At 39.7% G+C, this 21,805-nt stretch overlaps 2 protein-coding genes across 2 annotated transcripts in view; one reads left to right on the top strand and one right to left on the bottom strand.

Moving 5' to 3' along the window:
- Window positions 1–9,615: 9,615 nt before the first annotated feature.
- Window positions 9,616–10,005, bottom strand: Plpp6 (phospholipid phosphatase 6). The gene has a single exon (XM_090329297.1). It carries the CDS (start codon window positions 10,003–10,005, stop codon window positions 9,616–9,618), a length of 390 nt encoding a protein of 129 aa, XP_090185423.1.
- Window positions 10,006–10,072: 67 nt separating this feature from the next.
- Spata6l (spermatogenesis associated 6 like) overlaps window positions 10,073–21,805 on the top strand; it is a 29,488-nt gene continuing 17,755 nt past the window's right edge. Inside the window, exons 1-4 of the mRNA XM_090329719.1 lie at window positions 10,073–10,445; window positions 10,892–11,031; window positions 12,814–12,862; window positions 14,569–14,610. Of these exons, the coding sequence (XP_090185845.1) occupies window positions 10,073–10,445; window positions 10,892–11,031; window positions 12,814–12,862; window positions 14,569–14,610 (604 nt within the window). The remainder of the gene's footprint in view (window positions 10,446–10,891; window positions 11,032–12,813; window positions 12,863–14,568; window positions 14,611–21,805) is intronic.

Raw genomic sequence — 21,805 nt, 5'->3', positions numbered from 1 at the left:
TTTTTTTTTTTTTTTTAAAGCAAAACTATTCTTTCCTTTTGCTTGGAATTTCTGGCATTAAGAGAATTTGTGCAAATTTGGGGTGGAAATAACTAAGTACCAGCCACAACAAACATCGAAAACTTTCCCTGTAGGCGTCCCACATCTGGTGAATCTCACAGATTGAATCTCACTGTCCCGTTTCCTGACTCCTCTTCTTTTTTACTAGCTGACATGAGGGTGTGTCTGGGTGGGGGGGTGGGGGGAAATTCAGTGTTATATTTCCATGCATTTTTACAAAATTATTCCAATCAGTCTCACCCTATCTCTCTCCTTGCTCCCTTTCCCTCTTTCTCCAAACAATTTCAATAGGCTTCATTGTTCTATTTTCATAGTTGTATATAATCTAACAATACAAAGGTTTCTTTACTTAAAAAAAAAATTGCTCATTGGGCCAGGTGCGGTGGCTCATGCCTGTAATCCTAGCTACTCAGGAGGCTGAGATATGAGGATCAAGGTTCAAAGCCAGCCCGGGCACAAAAGGACCCGAGACTCTTATCTCCAATTAACCTCTAGAAAAAGGGAAGTGGGACTTGGCTCAAGGGATACGGTGATAGCGTTGAGCTGAAGAGCTCAGGGACAAACCCCATGACCCACACACAAAAAAATCGCTTATATTAGTTAAACAAGGGAAGATTTCATTGTTTCCACATGTATTCCCATCTCAGCGCCCCCCCTCTATCACTCTCCCTGCAGCTTCTGATCCTTTTTGTTTTGCTTTGTTTTTAGAAGAAATGATCCCAACATGTCAGAGGCATTTGTGTGTTTGTATGTGCTTGCGTGCGCGTGCCAGAGCTTGAACTCAGAACCTGGGTATTGCCTCACCTTTTCTTTTTTTTCTTATTCAAAGTTGGTACTCAACCATTTGATCTGCAGGTCCACTTCGGTTTTGTTTTTTTTTTTTAGTAATTTACTGGAGATAAGAGTCTCATAAACTTTACTGCTCAGGCTGGCTTTGAACCTGATCCTGAGATCTCAGCCTCCTGAGTTGCTAGGATTTCAGGTGTGAGCCATCAGCACTCATCCAGAGGTACCCATTTTAAGAGGAAGAGTTAGGATCTAGTCCAGGGAATCTAACTTGCATGTGTTTGTTTGTTTCATGAAGCATAAAGGAGACCTATTAGTGAGAAGAAAAAACAGTAAGAAATCTTAGTCTCACATTTCTATCCAAAGTCAGTAAAAATAACCTTTCTTTACCTATCCCTTCTAACTGCAACTATTTGGGGTCATGCAGTAAAGGTGAGGTATGTTCAACTATCAGGCTTTATTGCCTACACTTGGTTAGAGACTCAAGTAAGGGCAATAAACTACTATTTCTTTGGTCCATTAAACAGGCAAACTTTTGAAACTGGTTAATTTCAAACGTTAATCAGAATGTGAGGACATACTCTTAGAGAGGCTACCATTTGTGTAACCTCATGGGAAGCGTTAACTGGACAACATAAGAGGCTTGTGTGATTCCCTTCAGCCATTTCACTACCAGAATTTTTCCAGCAATTGTTTTTGCACTAATATCTAAAGTTTTATCTATGATGATATTATTCAGTGGCAAGTAATTAAAAAAAACATACACACACAAAAAAAGATCAAGAATAGCTCATCAGGGGCGGGGAGTTTGGCCTAGTGGTAGAGTGCTTGCCTTGCATGCACAGAGACCCAGGTTCAATTCCTCAGTACCTCAGTACCATTTGAGTCATGATAGAGCTTTGAGAAAGCCCAAGGCCAGTGCCCAGGCCCTGAGCTGAAGCCCTAAAACCAGCAAAAAAAAAATAGTTCATCAGTAGAAATGCAGAAGTAAATTAGAGCATGTAGTGAAATGGGATATTAGTCTTTAAAAGTAGTAAAGTAAATCTAAATGCATTGATGTAGAAATATCTTCAAAATGTAGCTAAATGAAGTTTAAGAATTAAATATGTATGTATATGTATACAGAGAGATCTTATTTGTATAAAAACACATCGTGTGTGTGTGTGTGTGTGTGTGTGTGTGTGTGTATGTGTGTGTGCATAAAATTCCTGGAGAGTATAAAGAAACTTAGTAATTACCTCTGGTACGTAAAGCTGAGGAATCTTTTTTTTTTCAACATTTAGCTTTTCTATATAGTACCAACTGAATATTTTTAAATGAATGCATCATTAACTTAGGATTAAAAAAATAGAAGAAGTCCAGCACTTAAATTTTCAGTTGAGAGGAGAAAACAGGAATGAAGAAAGAAAAGGAAATTTTTGTTTATCTTTGTTTCTTTGGAGACAGAGAGTGCTTTGAGCAATGCCAGGCTTAAAGTAAACTGTGTATGAATGCTGAGTTCAATATAGATGCTAAGTTGTTGCTGCTTGTTGAGGTGTGGCAGTTTTCCTCCTACCTCTCAATTCTTCTCAGTCTCCTTTAATTTTAAAATTCTTCAGACTTTAGCCTACAGGAAAGATCCTGTTTTTGTTTTTTTTTCTTTATCTTTAACATCTATGGATTGACAGTCTGAAATCAAATCCTGACCTTATTCCATTGTGTCAGACTCAGGTCTGCTTGATGATCTACCATCCCTGTTTCAATAGCTTATGAGCATTTTAAATTTAACACATCCAAAAAATGAATTCTGATCCCACTCCCTTTGCTAAACTTCCTCTCCCTGTCTTCTCCATGTCAACAGATGGCACCAATATCAAACCTAAGGTAAGCATTATTTCTCCTTCCTCTTCACCTCTAAAATCTAAGCCAATAGCAAATCCAGTAGTTTTAATCCCTAAATATATCTTGAATCTACTAACTTCTCTCTGCTCTCTTCCCTAGGCCAGGACACCATGATGTTATAATGCTTCCTCGGGATTAAAAGTGACAAAAAAATCACTATACAGCTGTTCCATCCTTGCTCTTTATGACAGAGAAGTTATGTGTGTATACATGTATATAGGTGTATACACACATCTATATACAATCACCTTTTCATTCCTCAGCCATATCAGTCATGTGCTTTCAATGCAAATAATTAGCCCTAGACTAAAGAGACTTAATCTGCATGAATTTATGCTCTATTTAACCAAAAGGTGAAGGTATATGGAGCCAGTAGGGGCTTAACAGTTTGCCAAAATACCATCAAGGATTCAGATTATCTTCTCCCTGCCTTTCCACTATCCTGAGCTGTTGATTTTCATTGTTAGGTTTGTTATATCGTGGATACAGTGTGCTGCCACAGGTTTGGACGTCACATCAAAACATAACAGAAGCTGGATGTATTGTCTCACACCTGTAATCTTAGTTACTCGGGAGGCTGAAAATTTGAGACTGGCAGTTTGACTTCAGCTCAGGCAAAAAAATTAATGGAAATTAAAGTTACTAATCAGGTGAGTTTAGGGAAATTGCCTTGGATGATGTGAGTGAACTCCATGGAATCACTATGGTCCTCAAAAGCGAGGGAGGAGAGCATTATGAAGGACTTGGTTTGCTGCTGTTGGCTTTGAAGATGAAGGAATGAGCTTTCAGGCCAGGTGCACAGCCAGCAGATAGGAAGGCAGGTGAAAATGGCCTGCTGAAACTTTGATTTTAGCAGTTTGCAGTGGACTTCTGATCTGCAAAACTGAAAGCTAATAAATTGGTCTGATTTTAAGCCCCAAAGTTATGGTTAGTCATGTAAGTATATATAGATAGATAAATAGAGATTCTAAATCCCTCTCTCTCCAGATATTTCAACATCAACAACGTGTTTCACCATACCCCTCCCATTAGTAACTTTTAAAGACATTTCTTCCTTTCATAAAAGTGCTCCCTCTACTATTGAGCAGTAAGTTTGTAATTTTATGTGATTAATTTTTGTTTTAGTTGGAAGAAAATGTCAGCTATAATGATCTGATTGCCATAATCTTTTTCTTTACTAATTTACTCTTTGGAAAATTCCTGGTTTCATTTTCTTAGCTGGGTTCCAAGTGAGCTGATGTGTTATTCCTCCAATGCTGGTGTCAGTGCTTATCAGGCTACACTGAAGAAAGACTCTGAGAATAGAAGTTTGTAGCCAGTAAGAGGCATGTATGGAAGCAGTGAAGCCATGAGGACAGCCTGGAATGGTGTTGCTTCATCTCCAGCAGAAATGACACATTTACTCATTACTTTTTTAGGCTGACTAGAGCCATTATGCATGTAGCAACTTCAACATCCCTATGACAGCTGGGGTCTGACATGACCACAGTGGGAAAAAAGAGCAGAATATATATTCTCTATCAACTCAGCTGGTGTCTCTTAGAAGATTAGAAGAAGTTTCTGTGTCTGCCCTTTTCTCAATTGACATATTCAGTTTATCTGAAATTGTGAGTTTTCTCCTTACCTATGTACATTAACCCTCACTGACAGGATTAACTCTCTCTGCCTTTAACATATATTCCAAGGTATCTATGCTTGTTACTGACAATACTAACACTTAACTCTTAGCCATGCAGGGTTTACACGTTAATGGAGACAAATAGTAATCAACAATTATAAGAACAATGTAAAATTGCTGTTACAGTAATTAGTACAAAGAATATGTGTGTATAATAGTGAGATTACACTTGTCAACAAAGGAGATACCTGTATGACATACATAAATCTGTATATATATATTTTTTTCATGCCCATGTTAAATGACACCTGGGACCTAATTAAAGGATGTAAAGTGAAGGAAGTAAAAGACCATGAAATGTTGCTTGGCCGGATAAGGGATAAGCAGCTAAAAAATGTGGCCAGTGAGTTAGAGGAAAACAAGAGAGGAGGCCTGTCTTTAGAAGTCAAGAAAAGAAGCTGAGCACTGGTGGCTCCTACCTGTAATCCTAGCTACTCAGGATCATGTTTTGAAGCCAGCTCAGGCGGGAAACTCCTTGAGACCCTTATCTCCAATTACCCCCAGAAAATCAGAAGTGGAGCTGTGGCTCAAAGTGGTAGAATGTGAGCCTTGAGCAAAAAAGTTCATGGACATATCTGAGTTCAAGCCTCATAACAAAAACAAAAACAAAGTCAAGCAAGGAGAATCCAATTATATCAAGAGTTAAAGGCTAGAGAAATCTGTAACAGGACAGGGCTTCTCCAGGGAACCAATAGTATGTCTGTGTTTTAGGGGCAGTGATGAAACACTGTTCTCCTTAGCTATGCAATGGGGCAAAAGGCTATTTGGCTTTAGATTCTGTACATGTAAAATGGAGATGATAACCCTCCCTCAAAAATTATTATGGGGATGGACTGAAAGCATGCACAATATGCACAGCTCATTGAATATCCTAAAAATGGGTTTATCTTTTCCATTATACTTTCAGGTACTTATTTATAAATGTTTTAGTAATTACCTTGGTATCTTCACATAGATGTTGGTGAGTTACCTGTGAGGATCATCACAGGTTCCACTTCAGTAAACTAGAATAAGGTTACAAATAAATACTCTGGAGATTGTAGGGAGTCAGCATCCATTGATGTATCTCTTGGTACAGTTACAGAAATGAACACCCAGGGAAATATTCCCTAGGAACATTTTTTTTTGGTACCACCTTAATGCACAGTTGCATAAATCTCCAAAGCAAAAACATGAATATAATATGTGACAATGTGATTTAAAATGTGATTTAAGGTTTCTTTCTTTCTTTTTTTTCTACAAACACAGTATCAGCACTCACAGATTTTTCAATTGGCTGAAAGCAGCCACTTCCTCCTTTCTATCTCTTACTCTTAAAATTTTTTTTTTGGATACAGTAAATGTTTAATCTCCTTTATAGGTTAAAAAATGGTCTACCTACACTTCAGGTTTCACAAGCTTCACAGTGTAGTTGAGGCCTTGGCAAATACACTGCCTACCTACTGGGAGATGAAGTAAGTCATTGTTTCTCTTAGAGTAACTTCCAGCAAAGGCCGAGCAATGCAGTGAAGAAAGGACACATATTTCTGTTGCTGCTAATAGGAGACACCTCACTACTTCTTTTTTTAACTGACACTTCTTTAAAATTTTAAAATTGTTATTATAAAGATGATGTACAGAGTGGTTACAGTTACATAAGTCAGGTTACTGAGTACATTTCTTTTTTGGACAATGTTACCCCTTTCCTTATTCTCTCCCAATTTTTCCCTCTTGTCTTCACCCACACTTGTATAGTTTATTTTTCACATAATGTCTAGTGAGTACAACTGTTGCGTTTGTGACACTTCTAAACTTGAGAATTACCCATGTGCTTCTAATTAGCACACGGTTCAATTTTTTTGTTGGTTTTGGTGACTGTGCTTTCTTAGCCAAACACAAGGACAAAACATTTAATAAGCAGGAAAGTTTCTTCAGTGCCAGGTGACTCTATTTAATTGCAATTGCTTATAAAAAGCCCCCCCCCCCAAAAAAAGGTGTGGGTATGTGTGGAGGGGAGTGATACTTAAAAGGGAGCTAGGATCTCATCCCATTTTCAAAAGGGAAGTTGTCAACATTTTAAAACAGCGACTGGGGCTGAACAAGAGGTGAGGAGAGGGAAACGAAGGACCTTGAACATCATCTGATTGAGCTTCCAGGCCAGTCCCCAAGCCCATCTGGTTAGGGCGCAGCCCAGCGGGCGTGGCTGACACAGGGCACCTTCTGAGCTGCTTCACCCAGGGCTTGCGCCTGCGCTCCAGGGTGGAAGGCTGTGCGTTTGAGTGTCCATGGCAACCGGAGGTTTCCACCTTCTGGAAGCTTACACTCCTGCTCTGGTTGTGAGATACCCATTCCCAGTGGGAGGGACCGGCTGCGAGGGGGATGGAGGGGGTTCAGATGAGGGGAACCAAAGGGTGAGGAGCTAAGGAAGCCTTTGGGGGAACACTTGCCATAGAAATTAAGCTAAACAAGAAAGATTGCTTTCAAGGCTTGGCAAAAAGGGATCTTGTCTTTCCTGTTCCTTCACCCACGCAGGGAACCATGCTTCTGGAGGTGGTGGTGGAGCTGCAGATACGCGAGGTAAGAGATGAATCGCCCTTCTTAAACCCAAATCCCTTTCTTAAATGGTCTGGGTGATTTTCAGCTCCACCCCCTTCACTTGTTACACTCTGTGATCTTTCCGGAAGAGATTTCTTTGTCCCTAAGATTTTCCACTTTCTAACCTTTAATTCAGCTGAGGTTGCTTCTTCCAAAGTACACTTTTTTTTTTTTGAGCTTCTTTTAAAATAACCCCTTATAGGTTCAAGTGGGGATTGTCTTTTTCTTTTTCAGGATAAAGATTTATGAAAATATTTTTAAACTTCTCCTTTCACCAAAGAATAACTGAAGTTTAAAAAGGCCCATTACTTTGTGGAAACTTACCACTTGTGGGAACCACTCAAATATTTTTGAAATTATTTTCTCCTTTGGCTTTCTGATTCCCAAAAGACAACCAATCAGCAATTAAAAAATAACCCTTCTTAAAAGAGGGGTTGGGGGCGGAATGCCTTCATCATTTTACCAAATCGAGGGTGAATCATTTCTTTTCTTTCAGCTTCTATTTCCCAATCCTAACATCATGGTTAGTAACAGATTGGCCAGCAGGCTTCTTTTTGCTGACCAAGAGAATCATCACAAGCACATTATTAAGAGGAAAATCAGCTGAGCCCCCCATATAATGGGCAGAGCTGAGGTTTCATCACAGAATCAGCTACCAAAAAAAAAAAATCCTGGTTTGGTCTCAGTTTCTTAACAGCAAATAAAGCCAGGCGCAAAACACAACCTCCAAAAATTGTGCATGAGGAAGCAACCCTTAAGAAGTTAAGGGATATCTCCCCCATCGAGGCAAACATTAAACATTCATCTCACTTCATTCAATGTTATTGGTTAATTTTATTTTCATTTTTAAAAGGCAGTCTTCATTGTACAATTAACAACAAAACCAGTTTACAGTACTTAGGATGCTTCAGAAAGTCAGGTGGATTGATCTTTAAAAGCTCAGGCCCCCCAAATGAAAACAACAAATTCCAGTAGTATGACTACAAACCAGAAGGACCCAACAGTCAATCTTGTGAACACAAGAGGAAACAGCCACTGCTTTCAAATATCTGGCCTGAATGCTGGATTTCTATAAGGTTAAACAGCAAACACAAACCACTTAGATCTTCAAAGTATGGCCCACTCAGCAAGTAAAGAGGTAGTCCAAAGGGTCTGGTGGGAATGCAAGTTGACTGTTTTACTTGGAAGAGAGGTTCTTCTTTTAGTGTCCCTGTGTCTCACATTCAACAATGCTGTATCCCCCACACCCATCAGAACCTACAGTATTTATAACAGCCATTCTCCACACCACCCAAGTTTTCCACACTGCACGTTGTCTGATTTAAGTCACAATACTTTCTGTAGACATCAATTCCATGTAATTTAAAAGGTTTCTTTTCAGATAGAGCAGCGCTGAAAGCCTGTACCCTCTTTGGTCTTTCCAGGTCAAATAATAGTGATAATCCAACTATGCATTTTGGTGATCTTTGGTGTTTGATTTGGGGAGGCAAAGCCTTAAATGTAGAATCAATGTAAACGGAAATTTAGGAATTTCGCCTGAAGAACTTCAAGTTAAATAACTGTTACCTAAGTTTGCCTTATTCAGGAACACATATAAAAGTAGGTATATAGAGTCATCCTTGTGGTATATACTTGCATTGAAAAGAATGGAGTTACTTTCCTATTTTGTTATCAGATGGAATATTATTTTCTATTCAGTAGAGATGCCAGACCACAGAGCTCTGGCAGAGTATGCAGACAGAGTATGCAGATTCTGACTTTTTTATCTCTGCCCTCTCTGGTGACACACTATTGACTTCAACAGAATGATACATGAAGCCATAGTTATAGGTGAGCACCTTAGACTCACTTATCTTTTAAATGTTTCATCTTAAGTTCATGTTTTTTTTTTTATGTTCCCTCCTGCTGCTAGAAGATTAGAATTAGTAGGAAATATAAGGGCAATTTCAAGGGTATCATAGAGGGGAGACAGTAGTGATTTTTTTTTTCTCCTCACTGCCCAATCCACAAAGATGGAAGAGATAGAAAGAAAAATGCTTACCAAGAAAGTATTAAGAAGAAAGCTCCCAAATTGATAGTGGTAACAGAGCTGCAGGGAATAAGGTAAACACACACACACACACACACACACACACACACCCATACACAACTATGTCTCCGACTTTGAAAATACTGTCTAAAATTTTCCTCAGGAAGAGGACTGTGGCTTATCTGGAGGTATATTTATGGAATGAAGATTATGTTTCTCATTTACAATGACATGTTGATTTGTGGGATTATTACATCATACAAATCTGTCAGTTGAAAAAAACAACAAAACAAACAGCAACCATATAACCCCCTCCTCCAGCTTGCTTCTTTTGTAGTTGTTCTAGGGATATAAACAGTTGTTAATCCAATATACAAGAGGGATTTTTTTCCCTTCTCCCTCTATGGCTGTGTTCAGTCATGGCCAGCACGTGCTGTGCTTTGGCCTAGCAACATATCAAGAAGGTGGGATGCCTGAGATCCCAAAGTGAGGGTAAACAAAAACAAAACAAAACAAAACCCTGAAGTGTCTACTTGAGGTTGGCATCATCAACATACAAGAACTCTCCGGGGCCTCCTGCTCCCCCAGCTGTCCATTCAAGATGGTGTCAGGGTTGATTCCACAGTACAAAGAGAACCGGAACGTTATGCGGTGAGAGCCAGCAATAGTCCACGATACTATACTGCATGTAACCCAGAAAAAAGCCAAAAGCCACATCCGTGACGTTGTGGCGACCGAGCATGACCCTGGAGAGTCCTAGGATGAAGGCCCACAGAACCACCAGCACCCTCAGTGGGATGGCCAGGACCAGGTGGTTGAGGATAAAGCGGGCCACCAGGGCGGCCCTGGTGGTGTGACCCGACGGGAAGGAATACTTGTCCACCGAGAGGGTGAAGAACATGTCCATCTGATTGTGCGCCGGTCGTCGCCTGCGGACCAGCCCTTTGATGAGCGCCACCAGCAGCAGGTCCAAGAGCAGGGCAAACAGCAGGTTCATGAGCACCTCGCGCCCGGCCCAGCTGTCGCTCCTGGACAAGCAGTAGAGGGTGCCCAGCAGCCAGGGGATGCCATGCCCCGAGATCTCCAGCAGCTTCATCAGGGGCCGCATGCTGCCCCACGACGAGCTCTCCCCGGCGCACACCCCCAGCTTCTTGGACAGCCACAGGTCGATGGCCAGTAGGGAGCGCAGGGCGATGCCCAGGAAGGACGGGTTCAAGTCCATAAGGTCGTCCTCGGGCAGCGGGGCCGGGGTCGCCTGCGCCGAGCCCGCGGCGGTCAGAGGGAACGAGCCGCGCCGGTGCACCGGGCTTTCGGACGCACGGAGCCGGGCGCAGGTTGGATCGGAGGCCGGCGCGCGGCTGCTCAGCAAGGACTGGAACTCAAACCTGCCGGCACAACCTCCATGCGCCGGGCTGCCCGGGCCGCTGCCGCCTCCACCGCTGCCGCCGCCGCCACCGCCACCGCTGCTGCCGGCGGCCGAGGCGCCCAGCGACCGTCCCTCCACGCTCCTCCGGGGGCTCGGCATGGCGCTGGGGGGTGGGCCGGACCCCAAGACCCACACAGACCAGACAGAGGCTTCCTAGCCAGGCAGCTTCTTCCGCTTCCGCACTGCCATCCCGGAGGGGCGGGGAGAGGAGCCGGAGAGCGCGATTGTGACACCTGGCGGACACTCGGGGGCCATCGGAATTTCCCATACCTGGGAGGTCTGGGCGGAGGGTGTTTGCAGATGCTGAGGGGTACAGGGGAGGGAATGCGACGGTGTGTGTGTGGGGGGGTGGTTCAGGGTTTGTGGGACCTGAAGCCCCGTTTGACCAAACAATCTCTTTATTCTTATTTTTAATCTATTTATTATTATTATTATTATTTTATTTTATTTTTTTTAAAGATTTCTTGCCCTGGAGTGTTTCTGCAGGACAAGCAAGATGTGTACCTTGGCATCCACCTCTTGAATCAATACCTGGAGACCGAATGCTTTCCATCAGTGTTCCCTATCGTGATTCAGCGAAGCATGCGATTTGACAAGGTGATCTTGGAGGGGGGGGGGGGAAAGGAAGAAAGACATGATTTTTCTGTCTGGAGATAATCTAGTAGTTCTTATAAAGAGCAAGGTTCTGACCGTTTATTTTGTAAACCGCCTTGAAGGCTTGCTTCAATTTCAGTGCAGAAACACTGGAGGCCTTGGAAGCAAAACCACAGACTTACTTTGCTTTGCAGGTCTGAGTCAAGTTCTGTCAATCTAGTTAGTGCTAAATACCCCGGCCAATTGTTTTCTATTCTGGGAACTCTCCTGACGTTTTCTAACTGGAGCAGAGAGAGCATGTTAGAGTCACTTGCATTGCATTTATGAAAGGGATTATTAATAAACTTCAGACCTTGGGAAAAGAAAAAAAAGCTTTCTTAGCTCTATCAAAAAAAAAACCCCATAAAAAGTATAACCAAATTAGTTAAATCTTGTCATGGCAACCCGATCATAAAACAAGAATTCTTTCAGATTTACCGTCTTGCCTCAAGTCATAGTTGTCTCACCTAGCCACAGTGATAAAGGCTAGATTCTCTGCTGGAGACAAAACACTATCCACTGTCCTCACATTTCAACATTTAATCAAATGCATTACTCTACAACTGTCCAAAGTCTCCTAATCTTTTTTTCAAGTTTTGCTGTTTTTAATATTTATAAATTCCATGCCAATAAATACATATTTGTATTGGAATTTGAAACATAAATCTTTTTTTTTAACTTTCAGCATTTGGGGTTGAATGCTGAGCCTCTCATTTGCTAGGAAGTTGGCTATACCACTTGAGCCACATTTCAAGTCCCTTTCCTGGTTTCATTATATTTCAGAAAGGGCCTGTCTTTTTCCCCCATGCTGGCCTCAGACATCAATCCCTCTTCCTGCTACTGAATAACTGGGATTATTAGCATGCATCAGCATGCTTGGCCTCCCATATGGTTTGTGAAGTTCTGGGTTGGAGATGATATCAGTTTTGTCTGTCTTTTTTGTATGTGTGTGTGTGTGCTGGTGATGGGGCTTAAACTCAGGGCCTGTAGTTTTATTGCTTCACTTGAATCATACCTCCATGTCAGGCTTTTTGTGGTTAATTGTATACTAGAGTTTTACTAGACTTTTCTGCCCAGGTAACTTCAAATTAAAAGACCCTCAGAGTAGCAAGGACTACAGATATGAACCACTGGCATCCAGCATCTGTTTAGGTGGTTTTGCTGTTGTTATCACAACCAATTGCATCAGAAGAGACGTCATTAAGTGAACATTGAATGAGTATGTGTGATATACAGAATGTTTTCTGGCACTTCAGACTGAGGTTTGATGCAAGATGTGCTTTAACACTAACTAGGTCAAGTTGATGAGATTTTAAACACGTGGTAGGTTTAACTAACTTAAATTTCCTTACTCTTGTTATACTGTGTTAATTTTTTTTGCCAGTCTTGGGGCTTGAACCCAGGTTCTGGGCGCTGCCCTTGAGCTTTCTCAAGGCTAGCACTCTACCACTTGAGTCACAGCACCACTTTGGGCTTTTTCTGTGTATGTGGTACCAAGGAATGAACCCAGGGCTTCCTGCATGCAAGATGAGCACTCTGTCTCTAGGCCATGCTCTAGGCCCTGCTGTGTTAATTTTTATTCATTTATTCTGTTTGTATTTGTTGAACTTTCAACCACACACCTGTTAAAAGTGCTTCTGTTGAGAAGCTGGATTTTATACATTGATAATCATTTAACTCTACAATTTCTAAAAGCATCTTTATTAAAACTTTACAATTTTATCTTCTCATTTTTTTTCTCTGCAGGTATTTGAAAATGCAATAGATCCTGGAGCTGTAGCAGAACTTTTAGAAAGTATGTACTTAAAAACAGACCAGTGTGTATAATTTATAAGTGCAATATATTTTAAACTGTGACATTTGCAAGTTTGATCTGTGTTTAAAATTTAAGAGAATTCTGTTGTCAAGTTTAAGTAATGATTTTTGGATGTTACCAACTTTTTGCCAAATACTTATTTGAATTGCTGAATGATATTTTTCTGATTTGTGGTTTATAAGCACTGTTTGTAAATATTTGCAGAATTCTGCAACTATTGCAACAAGTAATCATTTAATCAATTGAATCATTTTCATCACCACAGAAGGAAATTCTAGGTTCATGAGCAGAGGGTCTCTGTTCCTTACTAACCTTTAGAAGCAATTGATCACACTGATTCTTCCTGTCTGTAGATTTTATTTCTGGGAGACTCTCATTTTGTGGCCAGCTCTAACTCTGAACTCACTTTTTAAGCTAGCATCAAATTACAATCTGTCTTAGCCTCTTACATGGTAGGATTATAGACTTGTGCCACCATGCCAAATTTAGCATAGTTTAGTTTAATATCCCAAATATTTCACATAAATGGACATGTGGTTCTTTGTGACTAGTTTCTTTCACTGTTTCTTTTTATAACTGAAGAATATTCCATTGTATGAATACACTGCACACTTTGTTTTTTCTACTCATCCAGTTGATAGACATTTGGGTTCTTTTAGGCTCTATGAAAATAATGATGCTCTGAATATTTGTGTATGAATATTAGTGTGCAGATATGACATGTTTTTCTGCTGTATATATACATACATGCACATACACGTACTTGCACATATACACAATTACAATTATCATGTAGTCATGATTTGTTCAAACCTGCAGGAAACTTCCACACTACCGACCAAAGCAGCTAAATTATCTTATATTGCATGAGCAATATGTGGGGTTTAGTTTTTTTTTAATTCATTTTTGTTGGCTAAGGAGCTTGAACTCAGGGCCTAGACACTGGCCCTAGGCTCTTTTGCTCAAGGCTAGTGCTCTACCACTTTGAGCTACAATATCACATCCAGTTTTTCTGGTAGTTAACTGGAGATAAGAATCTCAGGGATTTTCCTGTTTGGGCCAGCTTTGAACTGTGATTCTCAGATCTCAACCTCCTGAGTAGCTAGGAGTATAGGCATGGTCCGGTAGCATCCAGCTGGGGTTTATTTTTTCTGTATATTGGTCAACACTTGAGTGGAAAGCCCTGAGTTCAAGCCCATGTACTGACAATAATAAATAAGTAAATGAAATAATTGGATATAAGGAATTTCAAGCCTGAAATAAGTTAAATGCTTAGTGTTACCTCTGGAGTGATAGTTAAGAATGGTTTTTCCAGTTTCTTTTAAGTTCTGTGTACACACACACACACACACACACACACACACACACGAAAACTACACGTATGTTTTATGCAGGTGTGTGTGTGTACACTGGAGGTTGAATTCAGGACCCCATTGTTTCAGTGCAGGTAGGTGCTCTACCACTTAAACTATCCTGCCAGCCATAGATGCAATTTTCATTGACTATTTTCAGTGTAGTTGGTTGACTCTGTGGATGCAGAACCTATGAATATGGAGAGATGATTTTTATTATTTTCATCAATAATGTAAATGAGATGTTTTGATGATTTTAAAATTAACATTTAATAATTTTTTTAAAAAAATGGCAATTCTCTGAAGTTCTAAAATATCGTTTTTTCTTTTCAGGCATCCTAACCAGGTTTGAATTAATACAGTTAGTGCCTCCAGGTAATGTGTCAATAAATATACTTCTAAACTAGCTTCAATTTTAAAAGGATTTTTGGCATGACACAATGGGGGCTAGCATTAAAAGTTATGCTTTCCCCTCTCCTCCTAATCCCAGGAATCAAACCAAAGTCCCTGCACTTGCTAGGGGAGCACTTTGTCACTGTTACTCTACAGTCATAGAAGTTTTATTTTTAAATAACATGTTTATAAATTTATGTAACATAGTTTTCTCCAGCCAATCTACTAAATTTTGTCTAGTATCAAATTTCAGAAAGAAACCCCATACTCATCACTCTCTTTTCTGTCCTTCCTCCAGCCCAGCCACCACTCACTGATCTGCCTTCTACCTCTATTGACTTGGCAGTGTCCGACCCTTTGTGTAAAAAGGAACCCTGTGCTATGTAGCCTTTTATATCTGACTCTTTCACTTATAACATTTTCAAGAATCAGTCATGTAACACATAGATCTGGCTCCTTTTTATGCCAGAAGAACCCCCTTTTATCTGAATATGCAATACTTATCCATTCATTAGCTGATAGACAGTTAGTTCCACTTCAGATATTATAAATAATGCTGTTAGAAACAATCATGTATAAATTATTATATATTTGCTTCCAGTTTTTTCAGATACTTTTAGATGCACAACTGCTAGTTGATATAACTGCTTAATTTCTGTGTGTGTGTATATATATATGTGAGAGAGAGAAAGACAGGAGAAAAAGCATCTGTAACTCAGTAAATCATCTTTGGATCTTTGGATCTTTGCTATTACATCTTTCCAATTTTTCCTTTCTGCAAAGGAAAACAAATATAGTTTTGGTGTGTTACATAAAAAGCAACTGCATTATCCTGAGAAAACACTTTATAGCTTGATGAATATGTTCTTGGTATTTCTCTGTGGGTAGACATGCCGAGAATTTTTACTGTGTATCTATATATACTTCTGCTGTTAGCTTCCCTGCTCTTTATGTCATTCTTATTGTCATTTTAATTAATACATGAATTGTACATTACATATATTAATGGAATCCCCTGTCACTTCCACACACACATACAGCAGACATCCATCCTATCTAACTACTTTTCCTTCACCCTCTACTCTCTCCATGATATTTTTCCAAAATTCTAGGACTCATTCTACTTTCAGATCAACTTTGTTTTTAAGTTTCTTTCTTTCTTTTTGCCAATCAGTCCTGGGCCTTGAACTCAGGGCTTGGGTTCTTGGGCTTTCTCAAGGCTAGAGCTCTACCATTTGAGCCACAGCACCATTTCTGGCTTTTTTCTAAGTATATGGTACCAAGGAATCAAACTCGGGTCTTCGTGCATGCTAGGCAAGCACTCTACCACTAGGCTAAACTCCCAGCCCTGTTTTTAAGTTTCTATATAGAAGAACCTGTAGCTGGGTGTCATGGTATAACTATAATCCTGGTTCTGAGGAGGATGAGGCAGGAGTTTGAGGCTAACCTGAACTGTATAACAAGACTGACTCAATCCCTAAACTCACCTTCCTCCAAACTGAGAAAACATGTGATTCTTATCTGTTTGTTTTTGCTTCTTTTGCTGAATATGATATCTTCTATTTCCACCCATTTTTGCTGCATATAACAGGCTTTTATTTTTTTCTTTATGACTGACTATAATATACCCATGTATTAGTTCAATAATAAATCTGTATCACATTGTGTGTGAGTGCATGTGTGTGAATGTATACCAGTGAAAGGGCTTGAACTCAGAGCGTGTCCCTAAGCTTATTTGTTCAAGACTTTCACTCTATTTCTTGAGCCACAACTCCACTTCTGGCTTTTGTTTTTGACGTTTAATTGGAAATAAGAGTCTTGCAAGCGGGCTTTCAACCATGGTCCTCAGATCTCAGCCTTCTGAGTATCTAGGATTACAGGTGTGAGCCACCGACACCCAGCTGATGTATATCATTTTTGATAGCTATAAGAAACTTCCTTAATTTGCCTTTGTTTGTATATACATGTGTTGCTTACATGATGTTCTGCCTAGCAAGAACAAAACATGGAATTCAAACCCTTCCTCCCTCTCTCCCTCCCTCCATCCCTCCCTTCTTTCCTTCCTTCCTTCCCTGCTCATTTGCTATGCTAGAACTGGGGCTTGGGATTGAACTCAGGGCCTCATTCTCACTTGGCATTTTTGTTCAAGACTAATGTTCTACAACTTGAATCACACCTCTACTTGTCATTAACTTGCGGACAGAACAGGCTGTTATTCAGAAATTCTCACTGAAGGAATTTCAGCCAAAAAGTGACATGCTAAAAATTAGGCCATTGAGTTTTTTTCCATAATTAAAAAAATTATTTGACCCAATTTTATGTTCAAACATATAACACTGCCAACTGGCAAGTTATATTTTAATATGCTAGTAAAGTAGAAGTATGCTTATTTTGAGCTTACTTAATTTTTCATAAGTTATAGAAAATAGCCAATATCTAAATATCTTAGTGTAAATAATGAAAATTCCATAGGCTCAAAGTCAAAATTCCGTTTCATCAACAACCAACAGACACTTTTATTAACAGTTTGTCATTCTTCTTAGACCCTTTCAAATGTATATAGTAACATAGTACATAAAGTATAATTCAATGATTCTAAAAGCATGCACACGTTCGTAGATACTGTACATTAACTACACACTATATTTTGAATGGACACATGTATTGATTTTGCAACTATATATTATGCACTTTTTAAAAAAAGTTAATAAATCTTGGTCTGCTGAATGTTTTTCATGTGATCAGAAATCTCTATGTGACAAGGTTGGAATAGTTTGAAAAGAACAATGAAGCAAGGCGCCGGTGGCTCATGCCTGTAATCCTAGCTACTCAGGAGGCTGAGATCTGAGGGTTTGAAGACAGCTAGGGAAGAAGAGTCCCTATGAGGCTCTTTTCTCCACTCAAAAGCTGGAAGTGGTGCCCTGGCTCAAGTGGTAGAGTGCTAGCCTTGAGCACAGGGAATAGCACCCAGACCCTGAGTTCAAGACCCACAATCAACAGAAAATAAAAAGAACAATTATTGGGTATATTCAAACTGAGTGACATGAACACTACTTAGAATTCACAAGTGAATTATGTACAAATGAGAGCTTTCATAGGCTTATTTACTTCTGATCCTCTAGGGTCCAATTTCGGATTATAATCTTAGTGAAATTAAGTTTAAATTACTCAAAGTAACAGTTTTACTCAGTTTCAGAAAGCATGCATTAATCCATTAATTTGTTTAGTATGTATTCGGTTAAAATCAGTTTATGTACAAGGAGTTTATTTTATCCATTTTTTATGAAGCTATTATTTTGTGCTAGTAATGGAGCTTGAACTCATGGTCTGGGTGCTGTCTGTTAGCTTTTTCATTCAAGGTTGATGACCTCAGTTGAGCTACACATCTACTTCTGGCATTTGGGGGATTAATTGGAGATAAGATTCTCACTAACATTCCTTCCTGGGCTGGCTTTGGATGAAGATCCTCAGATCTCAGCTTCCTGAGTAGCTAGGATTATAGGGTGGGCCTAGCTAGGTTTCACTGTAATATGTCCATTTAAAAAATACAATGCATATTTTCAGTCACCCCCTCTGTCCTTCTTCTCTCACCTTTCCAAACGAGTCTTGTCAAGTTTCAGCATTCTGTTTTCACACATAAACACATGGTATTTTTTAAAATTTATTTTTACTGTAGAGGGGATGGTCAGAGGGGTTACAGTTACATAGGTCAGGTATTGAATATATTTCTTTTTGAAGAATGTCACCCTTTCCTCCTTTTATCCAGAGTTTCCCCTGCTGAACCTCCTCCCCTTCAACTTCTATAGATTCATTTTCAACATAATGTCTAGTGAGTGTCACAGCTGAAATACTTCGCCCTTTGTTCCACCATTTAAAATTATGCTTCTCCTTTACCTCTCCAAAATAAGAAAACAGTGAACAAACAAACAAAAAAATCACAAAAAGTAAAGTTAAAAGCCCTTTTGTTTCCATTTCTTGGAGTCCATTTTGATAAACATTTTATATGACCACATGCAAATAACTACTAAGCAGTCGTGATCTTCTCCTAAGAATAGCCTCTCTCTGGTCTCATTCATCCCTAAAACATACTTAGAGCTCAAAAAATTACCCCCCTTCCCTCAAAAAAATCCTCGAGCAACAACCTAGTTAATAAATAGGCCTAAGATTTTAAGACAGACTTCTCAGACGAAGTATGAATGGCCAATAGACATGTGAAGAGATGTCCAATATCCTTGATCATAAAAGAAATGAAAATCAAAACAACATTGAGATTCTACCTCAAGGAAGAATGGCCAATATCAAGAAAACAAACAGTAACAGATGCTGGCAGAGATGTGGCCCCTACTGTATTGTTGGTGGGAATGTAAACTTGTTTCAAAACTCTAGAAAACCGTTTGGGAGTTCTTCAAAAGACTAAATGTAGAGTGACCCAACAATCTCACTCCTGGGAAACTACCCAATTGAATACAAATCAGTCCGCAACTGCACTCACTACAGCATTGTTTACCATAGCCAAGATGCAGAATCAACCCAAATGCCTCTCAGTGGACATGTGGTTCAAGAAAATGTATATATTCACAATGGAATTCTTTTTTTCTTTTTTTGGCAGTCCTGGGTTTGGGCCCAGGGCCTGAGCACTGTCCTTGGGTTTTCTCAAGGCTAGAACTCTACCATTTGAGCTACAGCACCATGTCTGGCTTTTTTCTATGTATGCGGGTCTTCATGCATGTTAGACACACACTCTACCACTAGGCCAAACTCCCAGCCCCATACACAATGGAATTCTATACTTCCATCAGAAAGAATCATATTCCCCCATTCATAGGGAAATGGAAAGACTTGGAAAAATTATATTAAGTGAAGTAAGCTAATTCCAAAGAAATAAATTGCATGTTTTCCCTCATTTGTAGTGATTCGAATATGCCTATAAAACTACAAGTAAAAACAATGCATGGTAAATGACAAAAAATACACGTGGACACGATAAATTATATAGGACTCTAAATATGTAGCGTTTTTTTAATTAGATTTACTTTCCTTTCTGCTCTGTTCATCTGCTCCCTCCCTCTGGTACTTACACTTCAGTTTAGACATGTTTCAGTGTCCTAATATATATGTACTTTTATTTATTTATTTTTCCACTTCCTCCTCCTCATCCTCCTCCTCTACGTACTTTTAAACATACTTTTCGAATGTGTCAACATACATTCTTTTTTTCATATATTTTTTATTGTAACTAATAGAAGGGTTACATTATATTCACCAGAGAGAAGGTGCATTACTTCACAAACATTGATACCCTTTCTCATGTCTTGGTCCCCATTTCCCTCCCCCAACCCCAGCCCCTCATATTGTTTTCCTCCCTTCCCTATCCAAATACGCATATATACAATATATCAGATAACCAGGTGAAATACTGTAACAATATCAACATGCATTCTTGATGGTGTCTTTGGCACACAGTTAAGTGACAGCTGTGACATCTTTGACAGCTGGCTTTGTGCTGGTGACACTAAGCACACAGCACCAGTGACACCTCAGGACCCACTGATCCTGGATCCTAATTGAATTAAAGTGATTTATTTAAAGTCCATGTGGACAGCACTGAGGGAGACCCAAATTTTCTTTGATTCGTTTGTAATCTTTTCATTTTGCCAATGGAAGCACATTATTGTCAGATTATTTTTTTCCACATTGCTTTCAGACACATGTACAGTCAAAAGACATTTACTCAGTAAGTTAGGAGCAAAAATGTAATTGTACTCAGATTTGCTGATAGCTGATTTGACTGCTATAGAATGAGGAAGAGCAATGATTTGTTTTTTGGGGGCGATGCAGTTTTTCAGTTTACAAAAGTGGAAGAAATGAAGGCCACAAGGGGGCAGTGTAACACTGTTGGGCTGTGAGCTCAAGGCTTTTGTTTTTGTTTTTCCTTTTTAAAATTATTAACCTCAATCAATACTTTCTTCTTTTGGTAAACCATATATATTCAGTACAACTGTAAAAATCATCTTTCATGGGGCACTTATGCACTTTACTCAAAGCTTCGTTTTATACTTTGTTAATACTCTCTGGATCTCAACAAGGAAAATTGTGTGTGTGTGTGTGTGTGTGTGTGTGTGTGTGTGTGTGTGTGTGTGTGCCAGTATGCCAGTACTAGGACTTAAACTCAGGGCCTCATGCTCTCCCCTTGCTTTTCTGTTCATGCTCTACTGGAACCATACCTTCAGCTTAGCTTTCTTATTCCCTTCTCCGGTTTACTCGAAATAGTCTTGAGGACTTATCTTTCTGATCTGGCTTCAAATTGATGGGATCCCCCCATCTCAGCTTCTTGGGAAGAGGAGATTATAAGTGTGAGTCACTGGCCCCGGGAGATGACCTGGTTTTGAATTCCAACTTCGCTATGTAGCATCATGACATGTCTTAAATTTCCAGTCTCAGTTTCCTCATCCGTAAGAGAATCTGTTGGAAGCATATAGTTAATGATAGGTGGTATAAATATTATTCTCAAACTGATATTATTAAAAATATTGTTTCTGAAAGTCTCGCTTGTCTCCTTTTCATTGGTGGCATGATGATATCACTGGGTAGACCATGAACCTATTGAGAACACTGAGTTCTTTCTGCCACTTCTCTTGGCCCCAGAGTCTTGCTCAGCCGGTGGCTGTGAGAACTTCATACTCACTCCAGAGCAAGCGTTCTGCAGGATACCATGGTTCCTCTGACTTCTGCCCATAAAATATTCTCACAGATGTCCTGCAATTAGTCCTGCTGTAAACACAAATCTAGCCATTCTCTGGATTGTTGGCATCCCAGTATCATAGACACATTAAACCCCAGTGTGAACTTAGTGCAAATATGGTCTTTATCATTTATCTCCAGGGCCTGATTCAAGGTTTGTCACTAATAAATATCTGCCGAAGGCAAGAAGAAATTGAGGGATGGGTAGATGGATGGATGGATAAATGGGTGAGTGAATGGATGGATGGATGGATGGATGGATCGATAGATGGATTCAAAGGCAGATTTTCTTCATTGTTCCATTTTGCAGAGCAACCCTCAAACTTATTAAATCTGTTAGGACTTGAGAAGGTTCTTCCAAATTACACATGAGTTCAAAAGTGGAAGAACTTATTTACCTCTTAAGTAACCACTGCTGGGTTCAAAATGTCTATTT

This window comes from Megascapheus bottae, chromosome 3, assembly GCF_031878675.1.
Source record: "Megascapheus bottae isolate mThoBot1 chromosome 3, mThoBot2.hap1, whole genome shotgun sequence".
NCBI classification, from domain to species: Eukaryota; Metazoa; Chordata; class Mammalia; order Rodentia; family Geomyidae; genus Megascapheus; species Megascapheus bottae.
The sequence above is the reverse complement of the archived record's forward strand: the minus strand, read 5'-3'. Positions and strand labels throughout refer to the sequence as shown.